Source organism: Corvus brachyrhynchos, unplaced genomic scaffold (assembly GCF_000691975.1).
Source record: "Corvus brachyrhynchos isolate BGI_N302 unplaced genomic scaffold, ASM69197v1 scaffold175, whole genome shotgun sequence".
Lineage (NCBI taxonomy): Eukaryota > Metazoa > Chordata > Aves > Passeriformes > Corvidae > Corvus > Corvus brachyrhynchos.
In genome coordinates, this window is record NW_008238448.1 from 1727216 (window position 1) to 1740958 (window position 13743).

Here is a 13743-nt window from a genome sequence, read left to right on the forward strand (position 1 = left end):
GAGGAGGAGAATGTTAAAATGGAAAGCAATTCATTCCATACCCAGCCAGTGGGGAAGATCCATCTGGCAGCACATGCTTGTGGTTTGAGGATTATTAAAAGTATGATAACTTCACTCTGAATCTCAAGGGTCATATTCAAAAAGCAGCTTATTAAGGTATTAAATAATGCTGTAAAATATGCAAGAAGAAAATGAATCTAGAAGAGAAAGTAATAAATTTGTAAGGAGACTGTCATGGTCAAACATAAAAACTGAAAGGAACTTAAGTCAGAAGTTCTTGCACTGTATAGTACAAGTTCAACAGATGTGCAAATGGTGGCACAACGTCTTCCAACAACAGGGGCTTTGACAGCCACAGACAAAATTGTTCTTGCCCTCTGCTTGTTGCTCTCCAGTTGCAAACATCCCTTCTTTCCATCACCTCTCAGCATACAAATGCCTTTTCACAAGCACAAGTTCTCCATAGCCACCAAATGCCAACTTAACACAGATCTGGAACAAGTTAAGCTACCATTCGAAGAGGGCATTCTTACTCCTAAAGAAGCACTGTCAGAAGAGCTGAACTACAGCTGAACAGTAACATCCTCCCCCAAACCCCATACACAAACCATACACATATTTCCACTGCCTGAGTTACCCACCACAGCTAATTCACACTGTAACCACCCTTTTGACACTCCACACCACAGTCCAACCCAAGCTTGGCTCTTGCTTACGAACACTCATCTGAGTGGCAAAACGTGCGTTACAGGCTCAAGTGGTTACACTCAAGCGGTCCATAGCTTTCCTGCATAAGGACACAGCCCTCAGTCCATACTCGTTTTATATCCCTGTCATTTACCTGAAGCACCATCACCAAAGCCATCCCAATTCCACTTTTTTGAAGCACACCAACCTGTCAATAGTATGTACTCATTCCACAAGTAAATCCTCCCCAAGAGCCAAGACGAAGGTTCAGGCATTTCTGGTTATACACTGGATTCTACCTGCTTCTGGTCATAACCTAACAGTGAAGAGCTCAAATTTGTTACTTGGGACACTGACAGAAGTGGAGCTCAGCAATGATCAGGCAAGATCTGGTAATAACAGGTGTCAGCAGCTTACCATGGTCTGGACTGAGGGACTGCCAGGACACAATGGCAAGGCAAGACAACTGCCTTAATGGTTGATGCAGGAAATTTTAAGGGTATTAAAAGTTAAACATTAGGGATCTACATCTAGTCTCCTCCATCAAGCCCAAAAAGTCAAAAATCACTGATTTCTGAACCTAACAGGACAAACTTTTCTACCCTTGACAAAATGTGGTGAAAGAAGTAGAAGGAGAGCAACCTGAGCTTTGGGCAGCATTCAAGTAGCACTGTCAAAGCAATCCTCTGCAAAACAGAACTCAGCTTCCACAATTAATCATGAGCTTAAAATACAGGGTAAATATCTGAGGTAACCCTGCTTGAAGAGTAACAACTGTGATGGCAAACACATTTCTGTAATTGAGGAAAGGAGAAAAAATTCTCATATAACAGGCTAGGGAGATTCTTTGGTATTATTTTCAGTAATTAAAAGAGTTAACAACTCAAACTTCCTTAAAAGCATCTGGGAAGCATCCCCAAAATTAATACAAATGTTCAGGAAGACAGGACATACCCTGGTGAGATCTGTTGTTTCACAAACACTACAGATGATTTCACTACTTGTAAAATACCTCCCTGCAGGAGTAGATATGTTCAATCAGTATTTATTTTTGTCACAAAAGAAATACTCTTAGTTGTAACACCATTTGTCAGGACTTGGCCTAGCACACCGTACAGTGGAAATAATGAATTAAACCATCTGAGTGGAAAACTCCATAAGCAAGCGTTAGTCTAAATGCTGGACAACATCCTGAAAGTCAGTACTCCAGGACTCTGCTGCAGATACGCTGCACTCTGCAGTCAGAGGATTGTCAAGAAGCAGTGCCCACCTGCTTTTCCTGTTTCCACCAGGAAAACAATTAGAACTTCAACACTTTTTATAATTGCAAGGAAAGAGTATGTACCACTGCAAACCAATTTTCTAACAGAGCACATTTTAATGTGTAAAGAGCTATCCAAACTGTGATTAAACTCTGACTACTGGAAACCACTACATTGTCATAACTTCCACAAATACCTATATAATCAAGGTATTTTTCTTAATTACCTCCATTTTTGCATTCGTCCAACGAGGCACTTCTACAATCATATTAAACAGGACCTAAAACAACAAAATAGTGACAGAACTGAAAATAAATTCCACTTGGCAATTAGCATTTTACAGTAACACAAATTCTCTCCTCTGCATTCAGCAGCAACATACATCACATTTCTCTGTTACAGCCACTTTTATTTGTATAATTCATTTAGTTCAGCCTCCATGGTTCATCCTTTCCCTGCCTCATTGCTTTGAGAATATGAACAACAAGCACTGGAAATACACCTAATGTTTTTTGTTCCTATGTCAATATTACCCTTCACAAAACATTCAGTATGCCCATAGAATAGTTTGCCATGAGGCAGTGGTTCAGTCTACTAGTCAAAGAGGATTGGATGTTTCTATAGCACAGAGTTGGCTTCCTTTAAGCAGAGGAGAATGTTTCAGTTTTTTTCCCCCTCAAGGATTTATTCTTTCAGGCCCTCCTCTTTTGCCTTTTTTTTTTTAAAAACTCATGCAAATGACACTTTTGATTCTCAATCAAATCTGGCTGCAATGAGGCGATACTAATCCAAAAGTGATGGCAGAGGAAAGACAGGGACACAGACACCTCACATTTGTGTTAACCTTCTTCCTAACAGAAACAAAGTCAAAGCTATTTTAAGAAGGGGGTGTGGGAGAAAAAAACCCAATAAACATGTAAAGTTTTGTGGTTTTAGAAGAAAAATAAATAGTCTACACCTTCTTACTGAGGCGGTTAAAGCGACATTTTCCAAAGAGAAAAATTCTGCGTAATTGCCGTAAGATTTCTTCTTATGAAGCTATCTGAGTTAAGCACTACCAAGTAGAGCATTAATTGAATTGAAACCATCAAGCAAGGTCTACAACCTGGTTTAGACTACTACAATAACCTCAAAATATCACATTGCCTGGGATATCTCTTCACAGCCAAGGAAAACTCACATTGCTATTAGCAATCACAATAGATCAGGAAAGACAAAATATGTTTTTGCAGAAATTTGTAGGAAAAAAATATAAAGTTGAACCAACTGAAGACTTGCACTGACTCTTAACTACAATTAAGGCTCCAGTGAATCCTTAAATATTTGTATTTTTGCTCCTTGTACCCTGCAGCTGCAACAAACAAATACCATTACCAGGATCAACATCAGTCTGATTAAAGCAATCCCAATGGTTTTATGATCATCTCCTCCCAAACAAATCTAGAATGTGGAAAGCAAGAAAGCAAAAGGAAAATCCCAACTGTCACTTAGCATTTCTACTATGAGATCACAAGCTATGGACAATCCTCACAGCCAATTCCCAATAAATTTAAACTATATTTGCCATCCATAAGTACTATACCCATACTGCAATCAGTGGTACGTCAAATGGAATCACTTTTCCCAGTCAGGTCATGACCAAATAAAAAAAGATTTTAAAAAAAGGAAAAAAATGAGAAAGGTTTCAGATAAGTCTCAGTTTCATAAAATACACCTTATGTATATAAGGACAGTTGAAACAAAAGTAAAGAGGGCTCAAAAATGTCAACGCCAAGCAAGCATACAGAACAAAGCAACATACATGCACCAGCAGGTAAGAGAAGGGTTGGAAGAAAGCCAGATAAAGTCTGCACATCCATCTGGGAAACACTTGGAAAACAGAAATGCACAGCATGAAAGCCAGTGCTGACAAGAAACTCTTAGAGAACTGCCATGCAGGTAGAAGAATTGTTCTGACTGGTAGCTACAGGCAGAAAACTTACAAACTACTCCTGGAATTATAGAGGATGTCTTCCCCTTCACCACAATCCTGTATTTTTGTTGTTTAGATGCTGCCATATGCTCTCCTGAGCATGTAGAATGCAAAGGCTTCAGCAGCCTCTAAGCTAGGTTTTGAGCTTTAATTAGTAAACAGTCCAGGTCTCCACCAAATCAACTGTTGGGGCTGGACTACAACTGGACTGAAATTAATGCAATGTTGCTCTCAAAATCATAATAAAACCACTTGGATTTAACTCAGCTTGAAGACCAGGCCCTCATAATTTGTGTATCAGTCAAATGTGAATTGTCAAGAGTCTTAAATGTGACAGCCTGACAGATTAATTTGTATGCAAAAAAAAAAAAAAAAAAAACCCCAAAAAAAGTACTCTCTCTAATGCTAAGCTGCCAAAAGCATTTACAAAAGATTAATGACTTCATTCAGTGTTTACATTTAAAAATAAAAAGTTTTATTTATAGGGCAATCAAATTTTCACAGTGGTGAGACTAGATTCACTCGTGTGGAAAGGAGAGCATATACTCAATATTTTGACAGCTCGAGAGAAGTAGACTCCCTGGTTTTTTAGGATTTTTCTTCCTCCTCTTTCATTTCTTATTTTCCTCCCTAAGTACCACAAAGGAATGTTTCCATCACCCTTTCTTTTCCAGACCAAGCACCTATTCCTTCAAACCACTTGAATGTTGTCTCCCATCCCTTGCTGAAAACTGTCCCTGCCTCAGCTGAAAACAGAAATGTAAGCGTCAGACACCACCTGTCTCCACAGATTACCATCTGCATGTGTCATTCAGGGGTTAGTTTTGGCTGGTGAATGCATCTGGTAATTGATATTTTTATCTTAAATCAGTAAAACAAAAAATTCCACCCCACCAACCCCCTAAGAGTAAGCACTTCTACCCCCTCAAGCAATGGCAAGACTGTTTCAACAGCCCATCTGACACACCTTCAAATCACAGAAAAAAAGATCTCTCATTAAACAAAAACTATTGCTTTCAAAGTTTACCATTTAACTGCCTTAGTACAAGAGCAGTCAACTGGCCTGCCTGTGAGGTCAATGCTAGCTGCAGTCCAGATTTAACCCAGCTCTGCAAGCGCCTCATGTAGAAGGGACTCCACTTCATGGGAGCCGACTGTGCAACAGGCCAGAAGGAGGAGTTCCTCCAGGCAGCCTCATGCCAACTCAGCTGGCTGACGGTTTCCTCAGGACAGTATTCCTGGAGCATGCAAGAAAAGAGGAAACAGTGTCCTAGATTTAGAAAAAGAGACAGAATCAATCTTCTAGGAAAATGGAGCTGAAGAGCCCAGAGGGACACTCAACCCAGAGTATTACGTAGCTTGTTTGACTTTGGGTCAACGTGAACCCAAGACAGATATTTGTACTTAAACTTTATTATACCTTGAAGAGGGGCAGGGGAAGTGTGGAATCTACTTGCTCAACACAGAGAAGTCAAAAGTACATTTCCTCATTCCTACAACTGCATAAGAAAATCAGCAGAAAATTACATCAGTAGGAACAACCAGTATATCTAAATGATACCCTTCATTTCCTAAGAATTACACCCTAAGTACGTTACATGGGAACTCCACGTAGGTTGCAACTGTTTGCTTTATTGGGGTGTTGTCTTTAACAGTTCTTGGCACCTTACTGCATTCCATTTCAGCTGAACATAATTTTTAATGTCTCATGATATAGTTTTTGCTGAGACAAGCAAAAATGTCTCTCCTTCACACAGAAAACAAACAGGTTTTGGTTTTTGAAATGAGAAAACAACAGAAAGATATAAAGATATACAAATATACTTGAGCATATTTGTACAGCAAGTATTGAGAAAAGCAAGGAAAATACAGACTACTGTACCCAGGTAAACTGTTAGTCATCATCCTCTCCTCTAATACTGATGGCCAAAAATAACAACCAGCTCTGGCTGTACAGATTCTTACAGAAAATAACTCATTTTGATCTGGGGTTGTTCTTAGAAACCTGAGTAGCAGAAGGAAAAATAAAAAAAACCATGACCTTTCTGATGCCTGCCTTTCTGGACTGCCCTATATCCCTCTCAAAACCAATTCTTCCTTACCTAACTTTCCCTTTCTTGTTCAACTAGTTTCTTTCCCAGTCATTCCACGTTCCCTATTTCATACACTTGAGAGAAGGGTTTTGAATAGGTATGATTTTGCTCAATGGTTGCAACCTTTAACACTCAACTTCGAAGGTTCAGATAATCTGAAGCAGAAGTGGAGCAACTGCTATAGACTGCAATTTGCCATCACCATGCAAAGGAGAAGAGATAAGCTAAAGCTTACAGTTACTTTAGTATTTTTTATACTAGAACGCTTAAAAAAATCTAAAAGCACTAGAGGCAGCATTTGGGGGCTGCTGACTCTTTGTCATAGAGAAGTCCCGAGTCCCGAAGAAAGTGAGAAGAAAAATCAGCTATCATTTCCTTTTTTTTTCCGTCTGCTGATTTGCAATCTGGCAGGGATTCTCATCAGCCATCAACTGAACATGGCAGCATGCACCTGAGCACTAACAAGAATGAAAATCATAAGCTGCCCTAGCAGTAGTGTGAACAAAGGGTGATGTTTAAAAGCAAGACAGAAAATAAAAGAAAAAAAGGGGAAAAAGGGAAAAGGTAAATACGGACTGCCAGGAAATATATCCAGAAATAAATGGAGTATGTTATAAGCATTCCCAATGTAAGTTCGCTATAAGGTATTTGCCAATTAAACAACAAACCAGATGCCAGCAACATCTGGACACCAAAGAGACAGTGGAACTTCTCCAACATAAATTAACATGCCACATAGCAAAAGCGGAATGCAATGTCCAGCATAAACACAGAGTGCCTGCAGTCTCTTCATACTGTACTTCCCTCACATACTGAAAAGTGAATTATGAACACTATGTAGGTACAGGTAGGTTTTACACACAGGAATCTCACTGGAGTCAGGCATATTCTCTGATCAACCAGTTATGGGACATATTCACCTGCAAAACTATGCAGAGTATCCATGACATGAATAAATATGAAACACTGGCATTCCCAAGTTTAAGGAACCATTTATTTGAAGTTAAATTGGATCAAATAATTTATGTAACTTTCTCAGTAAACCAACTGTACTCTGGGTAGATTTCAACTGGACTGCTGAGTGACAATTACCTCTACTCTCAGCATTTGTTCATCTATAGGAACACTAAGTAAGACTGCATCTAATGGACACATCCATAGCAAAACTCTGGGCAAATTCAAGCATCAGGGTGAAAGATTCACTGACAATCTGAAATTTGGAACACAAATCCCTGACCATATAATGGACACAACTGGAGCCCAGGTTACATATACTGAAAAATGGTCTAACATCACCACGGACTGCTAGAGGCTGTAGGTAAGGCAGAATACAAAGTCAGCACCATGTGCGCACCTGTTCTGCAGGGGAAATGACGGCAGCTTCTCCTTTCTTATGAAACATACCAACTTTAACAAATGAATCTCTAACACCGGTTTTGAACACTGCTGGAAGCACAAAGTCCTCTGTCAGATCATCTATGCAGACTGCATGACCACTCCGATGACCCCTTATATCTCACCTGACTAGTTAATTTATCAGAAGATTTTGGCTCACAGAAGCATCTCAGCTGAAGTCCACAAAGGTGTTCCAGCACTGTGCAACCCACAGGATGCAACAGAACAAAAGCTGTCTTGTTTCTTTCTATTTTTTTTTTTTCAAATGCTCTTGGGAATGTCTGTAAGTTAGAGGACTATAATCTCTACATGCTTGGACAAACTCCTTACCAGAGCCAACATATGAAATAAAACTTTGTATTCGAGAACACCTGGGTCCTCTGAACAACACAATATGTGAATACTTCTCCAAAGACATACAATGGTAAGTGGATTAGAAACCCTTTCACTACAGCAGGGAAGCAACGTGTCACACTTGTCTTGAAAAGAAAATGATGACCTCTTCAAACCTTCTTCCTGCCAGACATGGAAGACCATATTCAACAGTCAGGCTCTGACAGTTTTGACCGTAACCCCAGTGGAAACATCCACTTTTCGAGACAGAGGTGTGAAACTTTTGAAACCTTTCACAGAGATTCACATGGGCAAGAGTGTATTCCAAGTGCTTGCAATGCTTAAGGCAATGCAGGGGTTCAGACTGCAAGCTGCTAATAATTTTAAGACTGAAGCTGAACATTACTTCTTTCAGCATAGTTTCTACCTCAAAGTAACTTCTCTCTTGTCCTCAAACAGCCAAAAGCCATCTCCAAAAGCAAAAAAGTCAGTTGTCAGCAGCGTCTGCAAAGCCAAATTTAACTGAGATTTGGGAAGGTCTAAAATGTTACAAGAAATGGTTGAACTAGTGAAAACAGTTAATATAGAAACACAACAGTGTTTCCCTTAGAAACTACAGACTGAGACTGTAAAAGAGCTGATACACACTTGTAGGATGCGCATTCCATACCCTACAAATGTTGAAAGCTGAAACTCCTCTACTTTGAGACCTTCTTTCCTGGCATCAGGAACACCAAGGACAATTTAAAGTAGATTAGACAGACTAAAGAGACTCTTGCAAAATTATCTTCATTTTCCATAGCTAGACTGCCACCTGATAAACACCAGCTCAGCATAATTTAACACACATTCTTAAGAGGGTTTGCCCTTGTCTAGAGTAACAAATACCTGCCACCCTAAAAGCTTAAGTTTCAAAGATGAGTTTCCAGGACAAGAACTATCACCTTTGAATTCCAATCAAATTCAGTGCAAGGATCAACTGAGTTAACAGCTGTCAATAGCAGCCTTTGCATTCCTAGACAAGAGCAAGGAGTCCAGTGCTTCTGAGGTATTCTGAAATCAGTACATGACATTAAATTCCTCAATTTCCCTTTACTCCCTGATTAGGCTATGCTTTCCCTGCATACACACACAAGGATGCATCTCTCACCAGGCCAAGGTAAGGAGAGCTGCTAAAGAGCCCAGTGTAAGAAGAAACTGCTTTCCTGAACACAAAGATCCCCTTGTTTTCTCTCTCCTCCACAAATCCCAAAGATCACGATGACAAAGCTGTTCTCACATTTCACCATCAAAGTAAAGACCAAGCATGTTCAGGAAGCTTACAGCCTGCATGCTTGTTTGCTTAATTGTATAAGAGCCTGCTAGGATTGAAATGTACATTTGCCTTTGCTCATTTTCTGTAGTTCTGTTAAACCACAGCACACGGGCAGGAGTTATGTGAAGCAGCTCTGGAGGCTATGCTGGCCAAGAAAGCAAGACCTGCTCACCCTCACTGGCATTTCCCCTCCCCTCCTTTCCATAGGCTACTAGAAGCACGGTTTTCAACAAGCTACCATGCTTCTCACAGCACAAAACAGCAGTTTTGAACAGTTTCAGATGCTGCATGAAACATCTTTGCCTCACTCAATATTTATAAGCAGCTAAGAAACAGAATACTTGACTTGCCAGCAGGAGAAATAAATAAGAACTGATGTTGCAAGACAATGATTTTTTGATAGAAGTCTACTGGCACATACTCTTTCCACTGAATAATTCCTCTTTCAGGCATGATTCTACATCTACTAAACAGTACCTAAATGGGCATTAAGCTACAGAAAATCTAAAAAGCATTACTTAGGCATTGTAGCTTGAATGAATCACACAGCAAAGGGAGAAGAAACATAGTGCAGGATTGTGTGGGGACTGCTGTACAGCACAAGAACCAGTGCACCACGCACTGGCTGCAAAACTATGAGAGCCCAGACAGCTAGGGCAGTTCTTTCACATCTGATGGGTAGCTACAGTTTTGCAGTATGACTGGCCAAAGAGATAGGAGAAGATAAGGACTGGGACACACACACGCCCCCCCACATATCGTGGCCTTAAAGCATAGTTTGGTTCATTTTTTTCTTTCACATTCTTTTACTAAGTTTTAGATGAGCCTATGCCAGGCAAAGCACAGCAGAAAATGTTACATTTTAGAAAAGACACTTGCACAAACAAATCTTGTTTCACAAAAAAAGCCTGAGCAGATCTTCCATGTTTTCTGGGCTTGTATTAGCCTTAACTTCAGTCCTATATAATGCTGAACCATTAGCAGATGTGGTTTTTCTCCCTTTGGGCTTCCCAGCTGAGTATAGAAAACAACCGCAGTTCTGAAAAGCAGATACTCAGTATAACTTCTGCCCTAACATACTTAGGATTTCTGAAGTTCTGTTTATAAACCAAAGATTATCCACAGTCAGAGCATAATGAATATTTCATTAAGGGAGGTTTTACTGCAAATGTTTCTGAACGCAATAGCAAAAAAGATAACACATCTACACTGCAAGAGTCGTAACAAACCTTTGAAAGATTGGCATAAATGTTTGCCTTTGAGAACATCTTGATGAATAAAGGAATTCTGACATTTCTGGTCCATTCAAAGAGGAGAATATTAAATCCCTTTAAGTCTTTCCTCCTAAAAGACTTGCATTTGAAGATATGTCAACTATATTCAGTGAGAGCAAGTTCACTCTGCAGAAAAGGGATGTTGGGAAGGAAATAGAGGAACAGTTGAAAAAAAAATAATAAAAAAAAAAACTTAGCAGTACCTCAGATCCAGTAGTCTTTGGCCTCTTTGCAGGAATTTCTTTATCCTATAGGGAAAAAAAAAGAGTGAAGTAAAGAAGTGTATAAAGAACACTAGAGAGCAACATTGTATTCACATAAATACAGGAAACAGTACTTCGCAATGCAATTGAAACATCCCTTTGTGAGCACAAAGGCCTAAACTGTAACTTTTAAAAGTGAGCAGTCAGTTCTGTTTCATTGTGAAATTCTAACCTTCGAGACATTAACAAAGGAAGATAAAAAAAATGTACATGGACACATCCACTTTCTCCCAGATACAAAGAAATTTAAGCAGCAATTTAGGTCTGTACTCAATTGATTGGAAACAGTCATCTTTCTGTACAGTAGAAAACAAAAACCTATCCAAAATAAACAAAACCAATATGAAAAAAAAGGCTGGATTTATCCATCATAAAGTCCACAAATCTCAGACCAGAGGATGGAAAGACTCTAACATACAATTTTTAAAGTCATCCTCTTGCAAACAAGGCAAAATTAACAGAGACCTTAACCATGACTTCGCTTCTTGCTTACTCTTCAGGCCCTCTATCGGGTGGAATCCTATTTCCCCACTCACACCAAAATGAAAGCCTCTCCACACTGATCAGACACTGCAGACTCTAATTTAACCTACTGACAAAATCGCAGGCTATAACCTACTCCTCCAAACTTTTAACTCTAGATGCAGGGACAGCAAGGCCTCCAGGGAACACATGATGAAAACGCCCATTGCTTTTCCAGCAATAGCATGGACTGAACATGGCATCTTAGTAATGACACTCTGAATGACCTGCCCCTCCCACTGACTAGCACTTGGGTCTGCTGATCAAAAAGGTTTCATTCAGATTTTTAATCTCTCGGGTTTAATAATTCAAGGGATTGGTTCATCAGTTCAGAAGTCTCCATCTAAACACGTTCAAACTACTGACGTTTTGCACCATTCATATCACCCATAGAGACTCAGCAACAAAACAAGAAAACGACTCAAACTCCCCCAGCCTGTTTGTGTCACAAGCACCCTGTGATAAGCAAACCTCAGCCTAAACCAAAGACTGGCAGTTCTCCCATCAGCGACAGACAAAACAGCCGTTTCATTATTGCTGTAATGAAGCCCCAGGGAGGGTGGCTAACAAGACGTGAAAGTGCTCATCTGCACCTCAAGCACTTCGAATCTCCAAAGGTGTGATTACCACTTCTCTCCTGGGCATTGCTGCTGGCTTCCAATTCTAATGCTCCTTTTGGGAATTAAAGACATACACCGTAAGTTACGCAAATGTGTGCTGTACATCCACGACAAAGAAATGTACACTTTTAATGGCAGATGTAGAAAACCGCTAATTTAAAAAGAGTAACAGTAGAAAATTAATTCAAGCACACAAAAGCACAACCCTTAAATACAAGGAATTATCACAAGATACAGTGAGGGTTCCTTCTGCCCTCAATCACTTAAAGAGACACCTAGGCTTGTATATACAGAAATCATTATGTTTCATTACAAGTCACTGAACTCAGCAGAGAAAATTCGGTGTAGTCATTGTGCTTGTATTACATAAGGCATCAGTCTGGGTTAGAGTGGGCCTTTCTGTCACTATACATTTCTCTGTTGATTACCAAAAAAAAGCTTTTAAAAACTGCACTTTTACCTAAAGAACACCAGCAAAATTATTAGCATTTTGAAAATAATCATGTTTCAAGGCATAAATACATACCTCTTTAGATCCAGCAAACAGGGGAATGTCATGGAATGGGGAAATATATTTACCATCTGCATTCTCTGAAAAACAAAACAAAGTAGCATTGCAAACCTAAAGATATGGCATAAGATGTTGGTGTTGCTAAATATCACATAATACAGAAATGTATATATGTTATGATTATGCATCCATTAAACTTTTTCTGATGTTTAATTTCACGTATTAACCTACATGGAGGACAAAGAATTTGATTGTTTTGACAAGGATTCATTAGAATCAAAGTTATTGCTTTAGCATTCAACACTATGCTTCTCTTCTACCTGGCAATACAAGCTATACAGGGAAGAGAAAATTCTTTCATTCTTTTCTCCTCCCTGGCCATACACAACAATTAACAGATAAAAAAAACCAAACCCAAAGGAACCTCTTTTACATCAGTGATAAGTGAATTCATCTGGGTTTCTAGCAATGTTGCCTCCATGACTCCATTGTATTTCTAATAAACTGAGTTTCATGACTACAAATCCCCCAACGTAACAGGCTAAAGTCTGATCAAGAGTGAGTGAGGGATGTGATAATCGCTCTTGGCCCTCGGTATGAAACACCACACCTTGAAACCAGCAGAAATTGATGTTAACTTAGTGGCGGCCCAATCTGCACCTCAGCCTTGCTCCCACTCTAGAACGGAACAAACTTCACTGGAGTGTATGCTTAAGTTTTTCAAGTACAAGTATCACATCAAAACAGTGCAAACACTAACTCAAATCAAGGAATTTCTCCTCTGCTAGCACCCCTATTCATAGTAAAGAAAAAAGCAGACAAGGAACTTCACTTAGCTTTGGACTTTATTTTGACCACCTCAGCAAAGAGGAGTAAATGGAGTTAATTTGAAACTCCTGGAAGCCTCCCAGATGCTCCTCCCAAATAAAACAAAGTTTAGTGGCAGGCTGTTTATCCCCACCAAATAAAGTGGCTTTCTCTAGACGAGGTCCTGCAGTGGCAGCCCCAGGAGTGAGTACAAGGGAGCTCTGGCAGTGCTGCCAACCGGACACACGCCGCCTCCGCTTCTCCCACACCAGCGGACGTCAGAGTTGACTGTAGGTCACTGAACCAGAAGCGTACAAACCCTCTGCGATAGGACTGGCACACAAGTAAGACAACACTGTTACGAAAATGCGCAATAGTGAACACGGCGCACCCTCAGCTCTCGCTGGGTCTTGAGACGCCTCCTGGAGCACTGCCCATGCCCTCGCACTGCCACTTGCTGGCCCCCGCTCGGGGCTGGAGCCCCTCATTTTGGATGTCAGCCTCCCGCCTCAGTGACGTGTTTGGTGGGAAGGAGGGCTACCTTGGTCACAAGGGACAGGCTGGGCTGTCACACCACAGAGCCTCCCACGGCTGTCCCTGGGGTGCCACAGGCCTCCGCTCCCAGGCTGCCAAAACACAGCACCACGGCGGCGCTTCCCCCCCCGCGGCCCCCGGGGGCGGCCAAGGGG

The 13743-nt window shown here is 40.5% G+C and overlaps 1 protein-coding gene across 1 annotated transcript in view; it reads right to left on the bottom strand.

Moving 5' to 3' along the window:
• PPA2 (pyrophosphatase (inorganic) 2) overlaps positions 1-12329 on the bottom strand; it is a 32768-nt gene extending 20439 nt beyond the window's left edge. Inside the window, exons 1-3 of the mRNA XM_017736812.1 lie at positions 12263-12329; positions 10535-10579; positions 2176-2229 (exon numbers count right to left, since the gene is read on the bottom strand). Coding sequence (XP_017592301.1) covers positions 2176-2217 — 42 coding nt within the window. The 5' untranslated portion in view covers positions 2218-2229; positions 10535-10579; positions 12263-12329. The remainder of the gene's footprint in view (positions 1-2175; positions 2230-10534; positions 10580-12262) is intronic.
• Between the last annotated feature and the right edge of the window lie 1414 nt (positions 12330-13743).